General features: G+C 48.5%; 1 protein-coding gene across 6 annotated transcripts in view; it reads left to right on the top strand.

Moving 5' to 3' along the window:
• LOC103184391 (lysine-specific demethylase 2B) overlaps positions 1–17,500 on the top strand; it is a 31,618-nt gene that overhangs the window by 1,028 nt on the left and 13,090 nt on the right. For 3 of the 6 annotated variants that reach the window (XM_042337682.1, XM_042337683.1, XM_042337681.1), the window contains exons 1-11: positions 6,246–6,504; positions 7,388–7,466; positions 8,109–8,155; positions 10,125–10,303; positions 10,730–10,836; positions 12,704–12,797; positions 13,539–13,692; positions 13,933–14,048; positions 14,450–14,576; positions 15,038–15,462; positions 16,783–16,869. In XM_042337682.1, coding sequence (XP_042193616.1) covers positions 6,258–6,504; positions 7,388–7,466; positions 8,109–8,155; positions 10,125–10,303; positions 10,730–10,836; positions 12,704–12,797; positions 13,539–13,692; positions 13,933–14,048; positions 14,450–14,576; positions 15,038–15,462; positions 16,783–16,869 — 1,662 coding nt within the window. In that variant the 5' untranslated portion in view covers positions 6,246–6,257. Of the gene's footprint in view, positions 1–3,465; positions 3,722–6,245; positions 6,505–7,387; positions 7,467–8,108; positions 8,156–10,124; positions 10,304–10,729; positions 10,837–11,675; positions 11,816–12,703; positions 12,798–13,538; positions 13,693–13,932; positions 14,049–14,449; positions 14,577–15,037; positions 15,463–16,782; positions 16,870–17,500 lie in introns of those variants that run through there. The other 3 variants (XM_042337684.1, XM_042337685.1, XM_042337686.1) reach the window with 3 other exon arrangements.

The following is a 17,500-nucleotide window of genomic DNA, read 5'->3' as shown; positions in this document are numbered from 1 at the left end:
GAGAGGTCCTAGCTGGACAAGCAGTGGGAAAGCTCACCAGTCAGCGCTCTCAATGACAAGCTGGTCAGAATCCAGCAGTCACCCCAATGCACGCTCTGGGGTCCCCCAAGCCTTGGCTCCTGCCAACCGGCCCTCAATACGCTCCGGAATTGAGTAAGAAGGATGCATCCCTCCAGGGAGAGAGAGCGCATTCCATTCCGACAAACTATCTCTGGGATTTCCATGTGTAGGTGGGATGCAGGGAATTCTCGGTTTGCTTCGGATATTCTGGAGCACGGTGCTAGGTTCCCGCATGTATCAGACACCCACCCGGCTGACCCCAAAAAAGTTTGTTTGTTGCAGCTTTGCTGTGTGCAAATCGGTCATTGCATTGGGGGCAATAACTGCATTTGAGTAGCAATTCCCTGTGAAGTGCTTTGAGACGTTATGGGCCTCGCGTCAAATGGGGGGGGTTATTATTGCCATTCATAATCATTGATAACTGAGTCAACGAGGAGAGCGGAGAGGAAGCTCAGAGCATCGACACTGCAGAAGGTAAGTGCGGGGAGGGGGGTGGTGGCTGGGGGAGAGATCTTATTAATGTAGTCAAGATCCTAAAGACATTCAGATAAACTGAATGGTAATAATACGGTCTCACACTCAACAACGGGGGGATGACGACTGATGGACGGACACAGACTTGAACTTAACAGAGAACATCTAAAAGTGCGTCACGGATATTGCAAGTTGTTGTATATTATAATAATTCTTGCATTTGATATAGCACCTTATCATGTTATCGAGACATCTCAAAGCGCTTCACAGAATATATTGTAAAATGGATTGACTATGAATTTTGTGGGTGAAATGCAGCAGCCAGTTTGGCACAACAATGTCCCACAAACAGTCGTGGATTGAGTGACTATTTTTATTTAATTTCATTCTGAGATGTTGTGACATTATAAGGCGCTATATCAAAAACGTGTTCCATACTTTTCCATAGAGAAAGGGAGGCTTGTGGGGTTATCTCTGACTATTGGTAGTTGACTTGGGACTTGGGTGGTTCAATCGGTCACTGCACTTTACAGTATATCCTGTGAAGCGCTTTGAGATGTCTCGAACAATGTGATAAGGCTCTGTATCAAATGCCAAGATTATTATGTTATTATTTATTATTATTAATTACACGATCCAGAGAGTCCACTTGTTTTGGAAACAGAACATAATGTGTGAGCGATGTAAGTGAGGTGTGATGGTTTGTGGTGTGGGAAAGAAACACATAGTGACCACTGAAGCTTATAAGCATGAGGCTATGTTGTGAGTTTCAATAGTTTGTCTACTTTCTAATGTCTACAGTTCATATCCTGTGTGTGAAATAATAATAAACATCAATCGCTTCGGCTGATAAAATGTGGAAACACACCTGAAGCACTTCACAGGTAACTGTTGTAAAATGTATTGAGTGTGTGTGTTTGTTGGCAAATACACCAGGCAGGGGGATTGCTGACCAGCCTACGGGGTGAACCCCCTACTTCTCGTTCAAATTGTGCCGTGTGATCTTTGACATCCATCTGAAACAGACCCTTGGAGTCCCGTAGAGTAGTGGTTAGAGCTCTCGTCTCGCAAGCGAGAGGACCCAGGTTCAATTCCTGGGCAGGGTGTAACCTTAGGCAAGTTTCCTGATTCCACACGCCTCTGTTTACCTATCAGTAAGTTGGAACCCGTTTGTTAGCAGATTGGCAGATCGCTTTTCGCGGGTAATATTCCTTTCAGAAAAAACAAACAAAATAATTTGATCACTCAATCCATGACTGTTTGTGGCCAATTGGCTGCCGCGTTTCTCCCAGAAAATACACAGTCAATCCACTGGACAGTATATTCTGTGAAGCGCTTTGAGACGTCTCAACGATGTGATAAGGCGCTGTATCAAATGCAAGGATTATTATTATTATGTATTATTACATATTACATTAATAAACCCCTCTCCAAGCAGATCAATTCTTTAAAAAGTTTTTGAACAATTAAATGTACGACAAACAGCGAATTATAAAGGAGGTCTTTAGTAAATTAGATTATTATCAATACTGAATTAAGGGTTGAATGTCAACAGTCTTGTCCCTGAAGACTCACCTGTTTGGTCCCCAAGGTGCCTATTGACAGACTTGATTTTAGTGACGGATCAACAGCCACACAGATTAAATAACAACAACAACTTGCATTTATATAGCGCCCCTCACACAGGGCAGCATCCCAGAGCGCTCGACAGTGGCGGAGCCTGATGCCAAGCCGGGGTGAAGCGTGGAGGTGACTGTCAGCACGGTCGAAGAGGAAGGTCTTCAGGCGCGACCTGAAGATGGGGGAAAGGAGGGAGCAAAGGCGGAGGGATTGAGGGAGTGTGTTCCAGAGTTTCAGGGCGTAGTGGCTGAAAGCGAGGCCGCCAATGATGGAGGGGAGGGGAACTTTAAACGCAAGTTGTCGCCGTCGTCATTGCTGCACTGTCGTGCAAACCGAACGCAACGATTAATTCAGCCCCAAACCACGTTTTAGCTCGAAATCTGTGTTTTTTTTACATTTTTTTAAAAAAAAGATGACTCAATGGTGGGGTTAATGGAAGCGCTCTGGGACACTGCCCTGTGGGGGGTGAGGGGTGCTATATAAATGCAAGTTGTTGTCGCTGTATTGACTATCAGTGCTGTCTGCCTTTAAGGGAGGAGAGAGGGGAGGAGAGAAGGAAATAGCTTGCTAAGATGTATTTCTGGTGCTGTACTCACTCACACACACACACACCCACACCACACACACATATTTTTCTCTACAGGAATAATGTGTGAAACAGACAAGAGAATTTAGAGTGCAGTATTTGCAGAGTAGTCTCTCTCTCTCTCTCTCTCACTCACTTCCTATTGAACTTGCAAATGGGGTGGATTACCCCAGAGAGAGAGAGAGAGAGAGAGATGGGAAGTGCAGAGAGGGAGGAAGATATTGTCTGTCATTTCAGGAAACAAGTGTGTGTGGTAGAGAGAGAGAGAGAGAGAGGAGAGACAGACACAGCGCCTGCGTAGGTGTCTCGTTTCTTTTTACACACTCCCTCCCTCCCTCCCTCCCCTTCTTTTGCTCTTTGCATCAAATCCCACAATTCGCAATCCCAGGGCTTTTTTTTTTCTTTTTGGGGTTAAAAAAAAAGAGACGTGGATAATGCAACGTGCAATGCAAATTCGAGAGAAAAAGAGGGGGGGGGGGGAGGAGAAAAAAAAGAGAGAGAGAGAGACATACCTACAAACGCACACACACAACAGAGAGAGAGAGAGAGAGTCACACAAAAAAAAAGGCATCAGGAAATTCAATGCAGATTTATTGGAGCAAATAAGAAAATTTTTTGTTTGTGCAAAAAAAAATGACATGACGTAAGGTGTATTTTTTTGTGGGAGGGGAGGGGAGGGAGTCTGTGTGTCTGTGTGTGTGTGTGTGTGTGTGCATGTATGTATGTGTGTGTGTGTGTGTGTGTGTGTATATGGGGAGGGTTGGTTTGCAAAAGTGCAATGACGTAACATGAGCTGTAACTCCTGGAGAGAGAGAGAGAGAGAGAGATGGTGTCTTTCTGTGCAGGGCTGTGGAGGGGAGTGAAAAACTTATCTATTTGTGGATTCCAACACCACCATATAATATCCTGGGCGATGCATTGGCGCTTTAGAATAATGCTCTCTCAGCAATGGATGTAGAGAAGGAATCTGGACGACAATTGGTCTGTAGTTCTTTTGCAACGAGTTTTGGTGGTGGTGGTGGTGGTGGAGGAGGGGGGTGTGGGGTGTGTGTGTGTGTGTGTGGGGGGGGGGGGGGAAAGGTTAATAATGATGACAATTTTTTAAAAAAACATGGGTTTGCAGTTTGCAGTTTTTCTTTTTTTGGTTGGGGGGGGCTGCAGTTTTTGCTTGTGTGTGTGTGTGTGTGTGTGTGTGTGTGGGGGGGGGGGGGTTCGTGGTATTGATTAGAATTTGTGTGTGTGTCTGTGCCTGGGTGGGGGGTCGATGTTTTTTTTGCTTATAGAGTGGGTGGGTGAATTATAAGTTCCTGTTAATTTCAGAGACGTGTTTTTTTGGGGGAAAAAAAGGTTATTTTTTTAATATATATATAAAAAAACATTCTTCCCACCCACCCCCCCCCCTCCTCCCCTCCACCAACCTTTTTTCCTTCTTCCTCGACCTAGTTACGATTGCAACTTGTGTCTGTATGTATGTATGTGTGTGTGTGTGTGTGTATAGAGTATAGTGTGTCTGTGTGCAGTGTAGTGTGTGTGTCTGTGTGCAGTGTAGTGTGTGTGTGTGTCTGTGTGCAGTGTAGTGTGTGTGTGTCTGTGTGCAGTGTAGTGTGTGTGTGTCTGTGTGCAGTGTAGTGTGTGTGTCTGTGTGCAGTGTAGTGTGTGTGTGTGTGCAGTGTAGTGTGTGTGTGTCTGTGTGCAGTGTAGTGTGTGTGTGTCTGTGTGCAGTGTAGTGTGTGTGTCTGTGTGCAGTGTAGTGTGTGTGTCTGTGTGCAGTGTAGTGTGTGTGTCTGTGTGCAGTGTAGTGTGTGTGTCTGTGTGCAGTGTAGTGTGTGTGTCTGTGTGCAGTGTAGTGTGTGTGTCTGTGTGTGTGTCTGTGTGCAGTGTAGTGTGTGTGTGTGTGTGCAGTGTAGTGTGTGTGTGTGTGTGTGTCTGTGAGTGTCCTGTAGTGTGTGTTTACAAGATTGCAATGAGGAAATGATAGCGAAGCTTCTCTTCCCCATCTTTCTCACCGACCAATCGTCCAGCAGGGCCTAGTGATTGCAAAAGAAACATTTCATCCCCGTCCTTTCCTTTCCAAACCCATCCCTCACCTTTTGCAGAGAGAAGACTTTTTTTTTTAAAAAGGTTGCACCTTCACCCCACTCCACCCTTCTTTTTTTAATATATAAATATAAATGCAATGCAATACAATGCAATATATATGTATAAAAAAGAGTTTTTAAGAGATCTCGCTATAACCCGGATACATTGTTTTGCAACTCGTAATGTTGTCTCGAAATATTTAACCCCCCCCCCCCACCCCCACCACCAAAAAAAATATGGTCACTTGTTTGTGTGTATATGTATATTATATATTAAAAAAAATACCTGGCACATTAGGAAATGAAATTGTAAATGTAACCCTCTCAATTTGCTATGCATTTTGGCATATAAATCCATCTCTTTCACCCCCCCCCCCCCACCCCCCCCCCCCACACACACACACTATTTTGTATTCAAATTAAGTTTTATTTAAGAATTTGTTCTGGTCAAACCTGCAATCCTAATTTGTTGGCAAATCAATTGATTCGGTGGGGGGGGGGGGAGATCCGATCGTTTTAGTTCTTATTTTTATTTGTTATATGTATATTTAGAGAGAGAGATTTTATATTGTTTACAAATAAATTGAGAATTCACCTTATTTTTGCAAGGAAAAAAAAGAAACAAGTTGGGGATTTAAATGCCTTCCCCCCACCCCCCAAAAAAAAATACCCATTGAAGTGAGGGTCGTTGGTTCAAAACGTTACACAAGTGAACTAAAGTAACTTTACCGACAACAGTCATTGCAAATTGCAATGCATTTATTTTTGCAAATAGATATATAGATATATAGATGTATAGATTTACATATATATCTTTTAAAACAAAATGCACGAGACCGACACCGGGTTAACGGTACGAATAAATAAGAAAGGGGGGGGAAAAAGCAAGGATGCAATGACCTTTTTTTTTAGGGGAAATGCACACTGTTGCTCTTTAAACCAACCCTTTAAAATGCAATCACAGTATTAAACCCCCCCCCAAAAAAAAAAATACCGATGCAATGATCGCGATGTGGTCGCGAGAAAGAATCGGGTCACTTTTTTTTTAAAAAGTGGCTTTTTTAAAGTCGTGGGTAACGTTCAATTCACATTAAAACGTAAGAGTTTTTTTTTAAAAAAAGAGCATTTTTGCACGAATAAAATTTGCCAAAGTGGGGGGGGAGAGGGGGGGGGAGAGGGGGGCATTTCGAGAGAGAGAGAGAGTGAGAGAGAGAGAGAGCAAAGGCACACACGCGAGAGAAAAAAAAACACGCGGAGTTTTCCACTGCAATTTGCAGCGTAAAGAACATTTCTAATTTTTTTTTTGCAAAAACTTAAAGGGGGGGCGACGTGGGATGGGATGGGTTGGGATGGGTTGGGATGGGATGGGATGGGTTGGGATGGGATGGGATGGGTTGGGATGGGTTGGGATGGGATGGGTTGGGATGGGATGGGATGGGATGACACACGACACGACACAACGTGCAGATCTTGTGTGTGTTTTTGATCTGTGTGTGTGTGTGTGTGTGTGTGTGTGTTGTGTGTTTTTTTTTTCCGGTGCGGTACAGCGAGCGTTTTGCAGACGGCGATACGACGATGAGGATTTATCAGACGAGGAGATAACCAACATGAGGTCCTTCGACGTGGAAGAAAAGCTGAGCAGTGACACGTACTGCTCCAGTTTCGTGCACTTTATGAAGGGGGCAGGTAAGGGGTTTTCTTTTTTTTTTTTTTTTCCGGGGGTGGGTTGGGGGTGGGGGTTGGGGGGTGGGGGGTGGGGTTAGGCCGAAGCAAAAGAATGTGTTTTGTTTCACCGGTAAATAGCGGTGAGTGAAGTCACTTCAAAGAGCAGTGGATGAGCGCCGTTTGGGTCCTGTGGTCAGTGCCGGAGCTCAGGTCCCGATTCAAATCTCCCGCGTCCTTATGACGTCACCTGGTGACGTGGTGGTGGTGGTTGTTGTTGTTGTTGTTGCTGTTGTTGTTGTTGTTGTTGTTGTGGTGGTGGTTTGGTCATTGACGTTGTGGTTATTCCGTGGGGGCGGATGTATTTATTCATTGATTGATTGATTGATTGATTGCTTTCTTGATTTGTTTTATTTATTTATTCATTCTTTTATCTATTCACTGATTGATTGATTGATTGATTTATTTGATTTGACATTTTTATTTGGTTTCATTTATTTTTATTATAATAACCCCACCCCCCCAAAAAAAGGAAATATTTCAGAACCGGGTGTTTTTTTTCCCTGCACAAAACGTGTGTGCGTTATATATATATATATGATATTTATTTAAAATATATCATATGTCATATTTTAAATAAATACCATTGATGCAGGAATGACGTGCAAATGTCGTGTCTTTTTAATAGGCGTATCTAATCTATAGGCAGGTGTATATATTGTTAAAAATATGATTTATGCGGAATTAATTGCATGAGTTTTTTTTTCCCTTCCTCCCTCTCTCTGCCCCCACTCTCTCTCCCCACCCCCATCTCCCCTTCCTCCCTTCCCTCCCCTTTTCGCTGCAGTTACCCCTAAAGTTGTCTGTTTACTGTGCCGACTGATTGTACTTTATTTTATTGCAATAGATTTTACATTTGAATATGTGCAGAGGGAAGCGATACGGGTTCCCCTCATCTTCAGGGAGAGAGATGGACTTGGGATCAAGTAAGCGAAACAACCTTGTGATTGATTGATTGATTGATTGATTGATTGATTGATTGATTCTGCAATGTGTGTTTGTGTGGGATTGTCAGAGAAGGCTGTCATTCTGTCTGTCCATCCGTCGTATGCAGGGTTGGTGTTTGATTTCGCTGCCATGTGTTATACACTTTGCTGAACTCCGCCAGACGCCCACTCTCTCTCTTTCTCTCTCCCACAGTCGCGCTCTCACTCATGCTCTCACTCTCATTCTCACTCTCTCTCGCTCTCCCTCACTCACCCTCTTTCTCACTCTCTCACATTTGTACCCCAAGTATATCTGTGGAGTAAGAACGTGCCGATCCCACCCCATCTGACCCAGCGCCACAGCAGAGGTGAAGAACGTTCAGTCACAACCCACCGTGGGCCATTTCTCCTCCCTGTTTCACCATAATTTATAAATTTATATATTTTTAATACCCTGATTTATTTTTCTTTGGCTCGGAAAAAAGACGGCCAAATCGTAAAATCTACTCCCAAAAAATAGACTTAAAAATAGGCTTTATTTAGGCGCTGAGAGTGAAATTGTGGGGTTTTTAAGAACCAATTTCAAGTGAGTCTGAGGGCTTTCTGAACATTTTAATTAACATTTTTTTTTTTGTCTTGCAGAACTCCAGATCTCAATTTTAGCGTCAGGGACGTGAAACTATTCGTTGGTGAGTTTGAAAAAAAAAAAGCATTGAGATGCAATAAATAATAGTCCTTGCATTTGGTGCAATAATTAAGAAATTTGGTAAAGCGTATTTCGCGTGGGGAGGAATGTCTCAAAGCGCTTCACCGAATTCTACTGTGAAGTGGAGCGACTGTGTTTTGTGGGCGAAACGCGGCAGCAGTGTCCCCACAAACAGCCTTGGATTGCACGTTTGTTCAACCGGAAACAAAATTGCTGTGCGCAATTGGCTGTCTCGTGCCGCAGGCCGCCAAAACCTTTGTACACAGGCTTAACTGTGCAAACGCCCTGCTTGTTGGCCTCCCCAACTCTTCCCTCCACGGGCTGCAGATCATCCAGAACTCTGCAGCCCGTGTCCTCTCCCGCACCAGGGTCCGTGACCCTATCACCCCCCCATCCTCGCCAGTCTCCACTGGCTTCCCTTCACACAGAGGAGACAGTTCAAGATCCTGGTCCTCACCTTCAAAGCCCTCCATGGCCTTGCTCCCCCCTACCTCTGCGACCTCCTAACCCCTTACCATCCTGCTCGCTCCCAGTGTTCAGCGGGCTGCAGTCTGCTTCACCTCCCCTTCCCCACTATGGGAGGTAGGACCCTCAGCAACTCTGCTCCCGAATTCCATCCTGCAGTCCCTGCGCCCCCCCGCACCCCACCCCGCCATCTGAAGACCTTCCCGTGCCTTCGATCACCCTCCTTCCTCCTCTGCCCACCACCCTCCCCGATACCGACCGCCAGTTCGGGTCCGAGACTCTGACTGTCCAGCGCCTTGGGACATCCTCCCGTCCTGGGAGGAGCTATACAAATGTCATTTTGTCGCCGTCGTACATACGGTGAAGCGCTTTGAGACGTCTCAACGAGCGTGATAAGGCGCAATACCAAATGGCAGGATTATTGTTAGTAATATTTGCGACCGTTGTGACGCATTCAATCACACACGGGAATTATTAATGTTATTGTTAAGCCGACAGCAGCAGCGGGGTGGGGGGGGGGGTATGGTGGGGGGTGTGGGGGTGCGCGAGCAGGGGGTTGTTTATAGCCTGAACAAGGCCGCTGGCAGGTGTTCGTAACTGCAATGTGAATTCCCATGCAGCGAAGCTGCCCTGTGGTGGCGAGCGTGTCAGAGCTGGAGCACACATTCTGCAGACTTCCTTCCGTTAAGAGAGAACAACAGCAGAGTGAACTGTGACCCCCCCAAGATGTGTGTGCGTGTGAGAGATTGTCTACGTGCGTGTGTGAGATTGTGTGTGTATGTGTGAAAGAGGCTTTGTATGTGTGCGTGAGATTGTGTGTGTGTGAGACACAGATGTGCGTGTGTATATATATATATTATATTATTGTCACTCTTGCCGCCTTGTGGCAATGGTTGAAGCTGCAGTCTCTCTCCTCCAGCAGTGACTGACATTGAGCAGCAGCTGCTGCCTATTATCTTTTTTTTTAAATTTCTTTATATTTAACTTGATCGTTAGGTAAAGGGGGGCCCTGGAGCCCTCCCCCAACTCCACTGTGGGGCGCAGTTGGCTGCCCCGTTTCGCCCACAAAACAGACACACTGCTTCGCGTCGCAGTGTAACCCGTGAAGCGCTTTGAGCCGTCTCGACCATGTGATAAGGCGCTGCATCAGATACAAGGATTATTATCAAATAATTATTATTATAATATTATTACTGCAACTGCAGTCTCTCCTCTCCAGCTTGACATTGAAAAGATTCTACCTTCCTATTATTTTTTTTTGATCTCCTTGTATTTGACGATGGTTTACTGCTATGTGAAAGGGGAAGCTTGAGCTCCCGTCCCCCCTGCTCTCTTTTCCCCATTCGCCCCCCGCTCTCTTTTCCCCATTCCCCTCCCGCTCTCTTTTTTCCTGTATCTCCCACCACCCCGCACACCCCCCTCGGCCGCTGCCGTTAACCGTTGTGTCTCCTCTCCCCCCCCCCCCTCGTATCTCCCTCCCCCCGCAGGGAGCCGAAGGATCGTGGATGTGATGGACGTGAGCACACAGAAGGGGATTGAGATGAGCATGTCCCAGTGGGTGCGTTACTACGAGACCCCTGAAGCCGAGCGAGAGAAACTCTACAATGTCATCAGCCTGGAGTTCAGCCACACCAAACTGGAGAACCTGGTCAAGAGACCCACCGTGGTGAGAGTCTGGCAGGCAGGGCGGGAGGGAGGAGGGTTGGTGGGGGGGTGGGGGGGGGGGGGAGATTTGCTTAATTCTAATTAATTTTAATTCTAATTCATTTCTTAAACTATATATTTTTGAAAATTGGGACTTGAGGTCCAGATCAGCCACAATCTAATGGAAAGGTGAAACAGGCTCGAGGGGCTGAATGGCCTCCTCCTATTCCTATGATGGGGTGGGATGGGTGGCGGGGGCGGGGGGTGTTAAGCTTACTGCGGGAGGGGACACGAAGTACAGGGTTCTGAATAACCCGTAGCTTGTTGGAGGGCAGAGTTGGCCGAAAAATCTGGCGAGCAGAGAAGGCGAGTTAGCTTAGTCAAGACAAGGGAGTGATGGAAGCGTGTGGCGTGATGTTCTGCATGTGTGCGCGTGCGCGTGTTACAGGTGGACCTGGTGGACTGGGTGGACAACATGTGGCCGCGGCACCTGAAGGAGAAGCAGATCGAGCCGACCAACGCCATCGCCGAGATGAAATACCCCAAAGTTCAAAAGTGAGTCGGGGCTTTTCCGGAAGTCTCTCTTGTTGACCGTTTGCGCTCCCGAGACGCCACCCTGCATGATGGGCGCTGTGTGATAATAATAATATAATAATAATAATATAATAATAATAATCCTTGCATTTAATGTCGAGCTTTATCACATCGGGAGGACGTCCCAAAGCGCTTCGCGGGACCTGACTGTAAAGTAAAGTGCAGTAACTGTGTGTTTTGTGGGCGAAAGGCGGCAGCCAATTTGGGCCCAGCGATATCTCCCACATTTTGGGGTGGGGGGGGGGATTGTTGGCCAAGACACCGGGTGGTGGTGGGGGGTTGTGGGGTGGGGGGGGAGGGAGGGAGGGAGGGAGAGAGAAACTCCTCTTTTTCGAACAGCGCCGTGGGAGGTCTTTAACGTTCAGGGCACAGAGGGGGAGTGAGGTTTAACGTCTGACCCGAAAGACGGAAGTTGTTGTTGTTGTTTGTTTGCTTGTCGGGGATTTAAACGGCAGGATCAAAGCCGCTCCTGTATTGGGAGCGGGGGTGAGGGAGGGAGCGGGGGTGAGGGAGGGTGGAGGGGGTGGGGGGTGGGGGGGAGGAGAGGGGAAGCGAGAAAGGAAGGGAGTGGGGGAGTGAGTGGGGGAGGGGGAGCGAGGGTGGGAGGAACAAAGCCCGTCAGTCAGGACCGTGCAAATGGCCCTGAGTTCTTCCTTCATGACATCAGTGCCTGAGCGTCTGTGTCAACCTCACTCCCAAGGCTCCTGTTGCTAAGCAGTGGATCACTCCTCAGCCCAGAGGGCGTCTGTGCTGTGTTGGCTGGCATCGGGGTGGGTGGGGGGGGGGGGGCGGGGGGTGGGGGGAGGAGGGGTGGGGGGCGAAGAGAGGGAAGGAGAGAGGCTTGTGATGTGGGCCTGAGCCGGTGATTGGGTCTCTGCAAACCAAGAGGTTCCGGGAGGAGAGGATGGAGGTGATGAGCAGATTCCGCAGGGCGGCGATGGTGGGTATTCTTGGATTGTGAGCTGCGAGGTGGGAGCAGAGGTTAGAGAGAGAGTGAGAGAGAGAGAGAGAGAGAGAGAGAGAGACGGGAAGCTACATTTCATTAGTTCAGCCATTAGTTAGAGCAGCCGGGAGCTCGGTGAGCTGTGAGTGTGAGCGGGAGGCTGGCTGTGGTGGCTGCAGCCTGTGCTGTGTGCTTTTTTGTGCTTCGCGCGCACAGATAGTGACTTGACGCGAGCCTTTGACCTGTAATTGTGCGCATGTAGCGTGCGATCAGTGAGTCCTGTGTGTTTTGTGTGTTTGCGTGATTGTGATGTGTGCGTCTTTGATTGTGTGTGTGTGTGTGTGTGTGTGTGTGTGATGCATGTCTGCGTGTGTGTAATTACGTGATCGTATGTGCTTGTATGTGTGGGTGTGATTGTCTGTGTGATTGTGTGTGTGTGTGTGTGTGTGTGTGGGTGTGCGTATGTGTGTGTGGGGAACGGGTGGTGGGAGTGTAAAGCAAACCGACCACACTGTGTTATTTGGCGGAGGCCGTATTATTATTGTGTCAGAACGTGGCTCCAGGACTTCAGCGTCTCAGCGAGGGTGTAAACAAATAAATATCCCCTCTGATCTCGGTGCCACGGCTCTAACAGCAGAAACCTCTCCCATCGATCCCCGAAGGGTGTAGTGACTGTGTCGTTGCAATGCAATTCTCTCGCAAGCTGTGCGATGGCTGGCGAGACGCGCTCTGTCACTCACTGTCGGTCACCAGATGATTAATCACAGTCCTGTTCTCTTTCCCTTTGCTTTCCTCTCTCCACTCTCTTTTTGCTTTCTTGCTCTCCCTTCCTCCCTCTCTTTCTCTCTCTCTCTCTCTCTCTCTCTCTCTCTCTCTCTCTCTCAGGTACTGTCTGATGAGTGTGAAGGGATGCTACACTGATTTCCACATTGACTTTGGGGGCACTTCAGTCTGGTATCACATCCTGCGCGGGGGAAAGGTGAGTCTCACGTGGTTCCCGAGAATTCCTCCCGTTGCCGTGCCATCCGTGACCCGGGAATACCGTTTTTTTTAAAAAAAAAAGCAGACGTGGAGAGAGGGAGTAACGAGAGAGAGAGAGAGAGAGACAGAGAAAGAGAATTGTTAGACCAAAAAAGACCAGGGTCCATCTGGTTCACCTTCTACCATCCTGGTAGTCGCATGCTACAGTAACGGGGATGTTGATAGCAATTAATTATAATCATAATAATAAAAATAATCTTTGCATTCAAAATCGCGCCTTGTCACGTCGTCGAGACGCCTCAAAGCCCTTCACAGGGTACACTGCAAAGTGAATTGACTGTGTATTTTGTGGGCGAAATATTTCTGTGTGGGTTTGTCCAACCAACACAAAGCACAGACTAGTTGGGGGAGAAGGGAGTGGAGGTTGCATTATTGAGGGGCACCTTTTCTTTTTGCACGCAGTGGCAGGTGTGCAACCAACTGAGCGAAACACACACACACACACTCAGAAACCCTTAAGCATCACCGTTGCTTAAGAGGCTCCGGGTAGGGTCCCTAGAATGTGATTGGGCGTTAGGGAGGTGGAAACTTCTGGAGAAAGTTCAATGTCTGTAGATGTTTTGTAGCTGAGTTAAAGAGGTGATGGTGAGAAGAGCGGGTAGTTGAGGAATGTGTGACCGGTCTCTTTCTCTCTCTCCCACCCACACCCCCCCCCCCCCCCACATCCCACCACCTCCAGGTTTTCTGGTTAGTACCTCCCACAGTGCACAACCTGGAGATTTACGAGGAGTGGGTTCTGTCGGGGAAACAGGGAGACATTTTCCTGGGAGACCGTGTGGACGGGTGTCAGCGCGTGGAGCTCAAACAAGGCTACACCTTCCTCATCCCCTCAGGTAAGACACGCAGACGTTTCGTGTACAACAAACAGCAACAGATTACATTTACGCAGCGCCTCTCATGTCGGGAGGACATCCCAAGGCACTGGGCAGTCAGGGATTTGGACCTGAGCTGGGGGTTGGGATCAGGAGGAAGGGAGGGTGGGGGTAGGAGTTGTCTCTTGTGATCGAAGGCCTGGATTACCGCAGGGACAGTGGGATTGACTGCTCTGGCCTTTTTCTTTCTGTCTTTCTCAGGATGGATCCACGCTGTTTACACGCCTGAGGACACCCTGGTGTTCGGGGGGAATTTTTTGCACAGTTTTAACATTCCCATGCAGCTCCACATCTACGAGATTGAGGACCGTACCCGAGTAAGACACTCCCCACCCCCCCCCCCCTCCCCCCCATCATGTCCGTGTGTGTATATACTGAACATGCCTCTGTGTGTGTATGCTGTGTGTGTGTGTATATACGTACGTGTGTACAGTGTGTATACTGTAGATGCCTCTGCTTGTGTTTGTGTGTGTGTGTGCACCATATGTGCTTGTGTACATGCGAATATACACGCGCGCGTGTGTGTGTGTGCGCACTGTATGTGCTTGTGTACGTGTGAATATACATGTGCACATGTGTGCACCCTCACGTGCATGTCCGAGCGTGTGAGTGCACACGTGTGTGTGGGGTAGATGTCACCGTATTCACACCGACGCTAGTGTTTGAATCTCTGGCTGTTCTCTGTCTCACAGCCCAACCCTCTCCCTCTGCCTCGCAGGTGAACGGCAAGTTCCGCTACCCATTTTACTATGAGATGTGCTGGTATGTGCTGGAACGCTACGTCTTCTGTCTGACCAAACGCTCACACCTCACCAAGGAATACCGCAGGGAGTCGATGCTGATAGGTAGGTAAGCGGGAGTGAACTCGTGCACGTTGCATAAACAGCGTGAATCCACGCGCTCAGGCAAACCCTAGCGATCCCACAGGGCTAATGGTGGGGGGAGGGAAAGAGAAGGGAGTTTCTCTCTCTCTCTCTCTCTCTCTCTGCCCGTGTCCTGGCTGACAGGAGGACGTCTCAAGGCGCTCCTGGACAAGTCAAGGGTTTGCACCCAAGCTCTGGGGGAGTCGAGAGGAGTAGAGGGCGGGGAGGTGGGGAAGATGACTGAAGGCTGAAGTCAAAGAGGAAGGTCTTGAGACTGGCCTCGAAGGAGGTGGTGGGGGAAAGGTGAGTGGGAGTGAACAGTCACTACGCTTGAGAGTAACGCCCTTGGAAAGGCTTTGAGCGCTTTTAATACCGAGGATTTGACTGTGTCTGTCTGTCTGTCTGTCTGTTCGCTTGCTCGCTCCCTCGTTTGTTGGCATCAGATAACGAGTGGAAAGCCAAAGTGGAGAGCCCGGTGGGGATGGGGGAGTGCCGGACGGACATGGAGGAGAGAGTGTGCGACATGAGGATCAAAGAGGAGCGCGACGAGACCAGCTTCCAGAGCGCAGACCCACCGTCGCCCAACGGCGAGCCCAGCGAGACCCCCAAGAAGAGACGCAAGCCAGCCAAGCAGCTGATACGATCCATCTCCGAGGACTCGGACACCAGCAGCAAGTCCCAGGGGCCGGTCTCCCCGGAGCCCCCCCGGACCCCCGCGGCCGAGGGGCCCAGCAAGTGGATCCACCTGACGGAGTTCGAGCTGAAGGGGCTGAAGGCGCTGGTGGAGAAACTGGAGTCTTTGCCCGACAACAAGAAATGCGTCCCCGAGGGCATCCGGGATGCCTCCGCTCTTCTGGGGGACATGAAGGTCAGAGCAGGTCCGCGGTGGTGTTGGTGGGGGGGAAGCAATTTATTCCAGGAGGTCCTTTGAATGAGACTTTAAACTGAGATCCCCGTCTGTCTGTCTGTCTGTCTGTCTGTGCCCTGTTCAGGCTGATGTTAAAGATCTCCCGCGACGCTGTTCGAAAAGAGAAGGGAGTTTCTCTCCCTCTCTCCCTCTCTCTCTCTCTCTCTCCCCGGGTGGCGCTTTGCTGTAGGCAAAACCGGCTGCCGCGTTTCGCCCACAAAATACACAGTCGCTGGAACTTTGCGGAGTAGCCTGTGAAGCGCTTTGAGACGCCTCGACGACGTGATGAGGCGCTGTATCAAATGCAAGGATTGTTGTTGTTGTTGTTGTTGCTATTATTATTGCTGCTGCTGTCTTTTGGATGAAACGAAAGCCTCCAGTCAACCCCATTTCTTCGGAGGGGATGTTAAAGATCTCCCGCGGCGCTGTTGGGAAAAGATTTGTGCGCGCGTGCGTGTGTGCGTGTATGTGTGTGTGCGTGTATGTGTGTGTGCGTGTATGTGTGCGTGCGTGCGTGTGTATGTGTGTGTGTGCGTATGTGTGTGTGTGTGCGTGTGTGTGTGTGCGTATGTGTGTGTGTGCGCGTATGTGTGTGTGTGTGCGTACGTGTGTGTGTGTGTGCGTGCGTGTACGTGTGTGTACGTGTGTGTGTGTGCGCACGCTGTGGGGGGTATTAACATTCAGTACAATGGGAACACTGATCCTCTCCTGCGGCCTTGTGGCCGTGTGGGGTAGTGCAGACTACAGTGGCCATTGTCTGCAGCCTCTGTAACACGTGGGTAGGAAATTCCACCAGGTGTGTGCACCTGAGGGCCTGAATTCCACCCGGTCCCAGCCTGAGGATCATTTTATCTTAATAATAATAACAACAACAAGAATAATATCAATATATTGTTATATTATTATAATAATAGCAATCCATGCATTTGATACAGTGCTCTATCCTGTCTTCGAGACGTCTTAAAGCGCTTCACAGAATATACTGCAAAGTGGAGTGACTGTGTATTTTGTGGGTGAAACGCGGCAGCCGATTGCGCACAGCAACGTCCCCACAAACAGTCGTCTTTTCATTTATTTTTTTACACACAAAATACACAGTCAAATATCTCAACAACGTGATAAGGCGCTGTATGAAATGCAAGGATTATTATTATTTTGAGGAGAGGGTGGGTTCTGGGTGTTTTAAGCGCTCTGAGACCCTGCCCTGATTGAAGGGTACTATATGTAAATGCAACTTGTTCTTTCTATGTCCCCCCCCCACCCCTCTCCTCCCCCCCACAGGCTGTGCTGGAGGAACACACTGAGGACAGTCAGAAGCTGTCAGTCACTGGCCTCCCCATTGTGACTTGGCCCAGGAAAACCGCGAAGGTCAGACTCACGGACATTATTATTAAGTGACTTTTATTTAATTTGCTTTAAAACGTGTGGATTGTAGCTGCTCGGGGAGGGCGGGTGGGGGTAATGGGGGGGAACGTTCCAACGCTTCTTTCACCAAAATCAGACGTGTGTGTGTGTGATGCTAGTGCCAGCGAGTTTTGGGTGTGTGTGTGTGCCTGTGTGCGTGTCTTTGTGTCTGTGTGTGTCTATGTGCAACTCTCTCAGGGTGTGCATATTAGAGTGTCTTATGTCAGTGTGTGTGTATATCTCTGTCAAGTCAATGTGTGAGTATTTGTGTGCATCTCTCTCTCAGGGTGTTGGTGTCAGTGTAACTGGGTCAGTGTATGTGAGTGTCTGTGTATCTCTATCCCCCGTGGTGTATTTTTATTGAATGTCAGTGGGTATGTGTCAGTGTTTGCTGATTGGTGTCTGTGACAGTGTGTGTGTGTCTCAGTGTCAGTGTGTGCTGGTTTGTGTCTGTGACAGTGTGTGTGTGGCAGTTTGTGACAGTGACAATGTGTGACAGTGACAATGTGTGACAGTGACAGTGTGTGTGTGTCAGTGACAGTGTGAGTGACAGTGTGTGAGTTACAGTGACAGTGTGTCAGTGACAGTGTGTGAG

The sequence above is a fragment of the Callorhinchus milii genome, unplaced genomic scaffold, assembly GCF_018977255.1.
Source record: "Callorhinchus milii isolate IMCB2004 unplaced genomic scaffold, IMCB_Cmil_1.0 Scaffold8, whole genome shotgun sequence".
Lineage (NCBI taxonomy): Eukaryota > Metazoa > Chordata > Chondrichthyes > Chimaeriformes > Callorhinchidae > Callorhinchus > Callorhinchus milii.
This window is presented reverse-complemented; position numbering and strand designations above follow the sequence as displayed.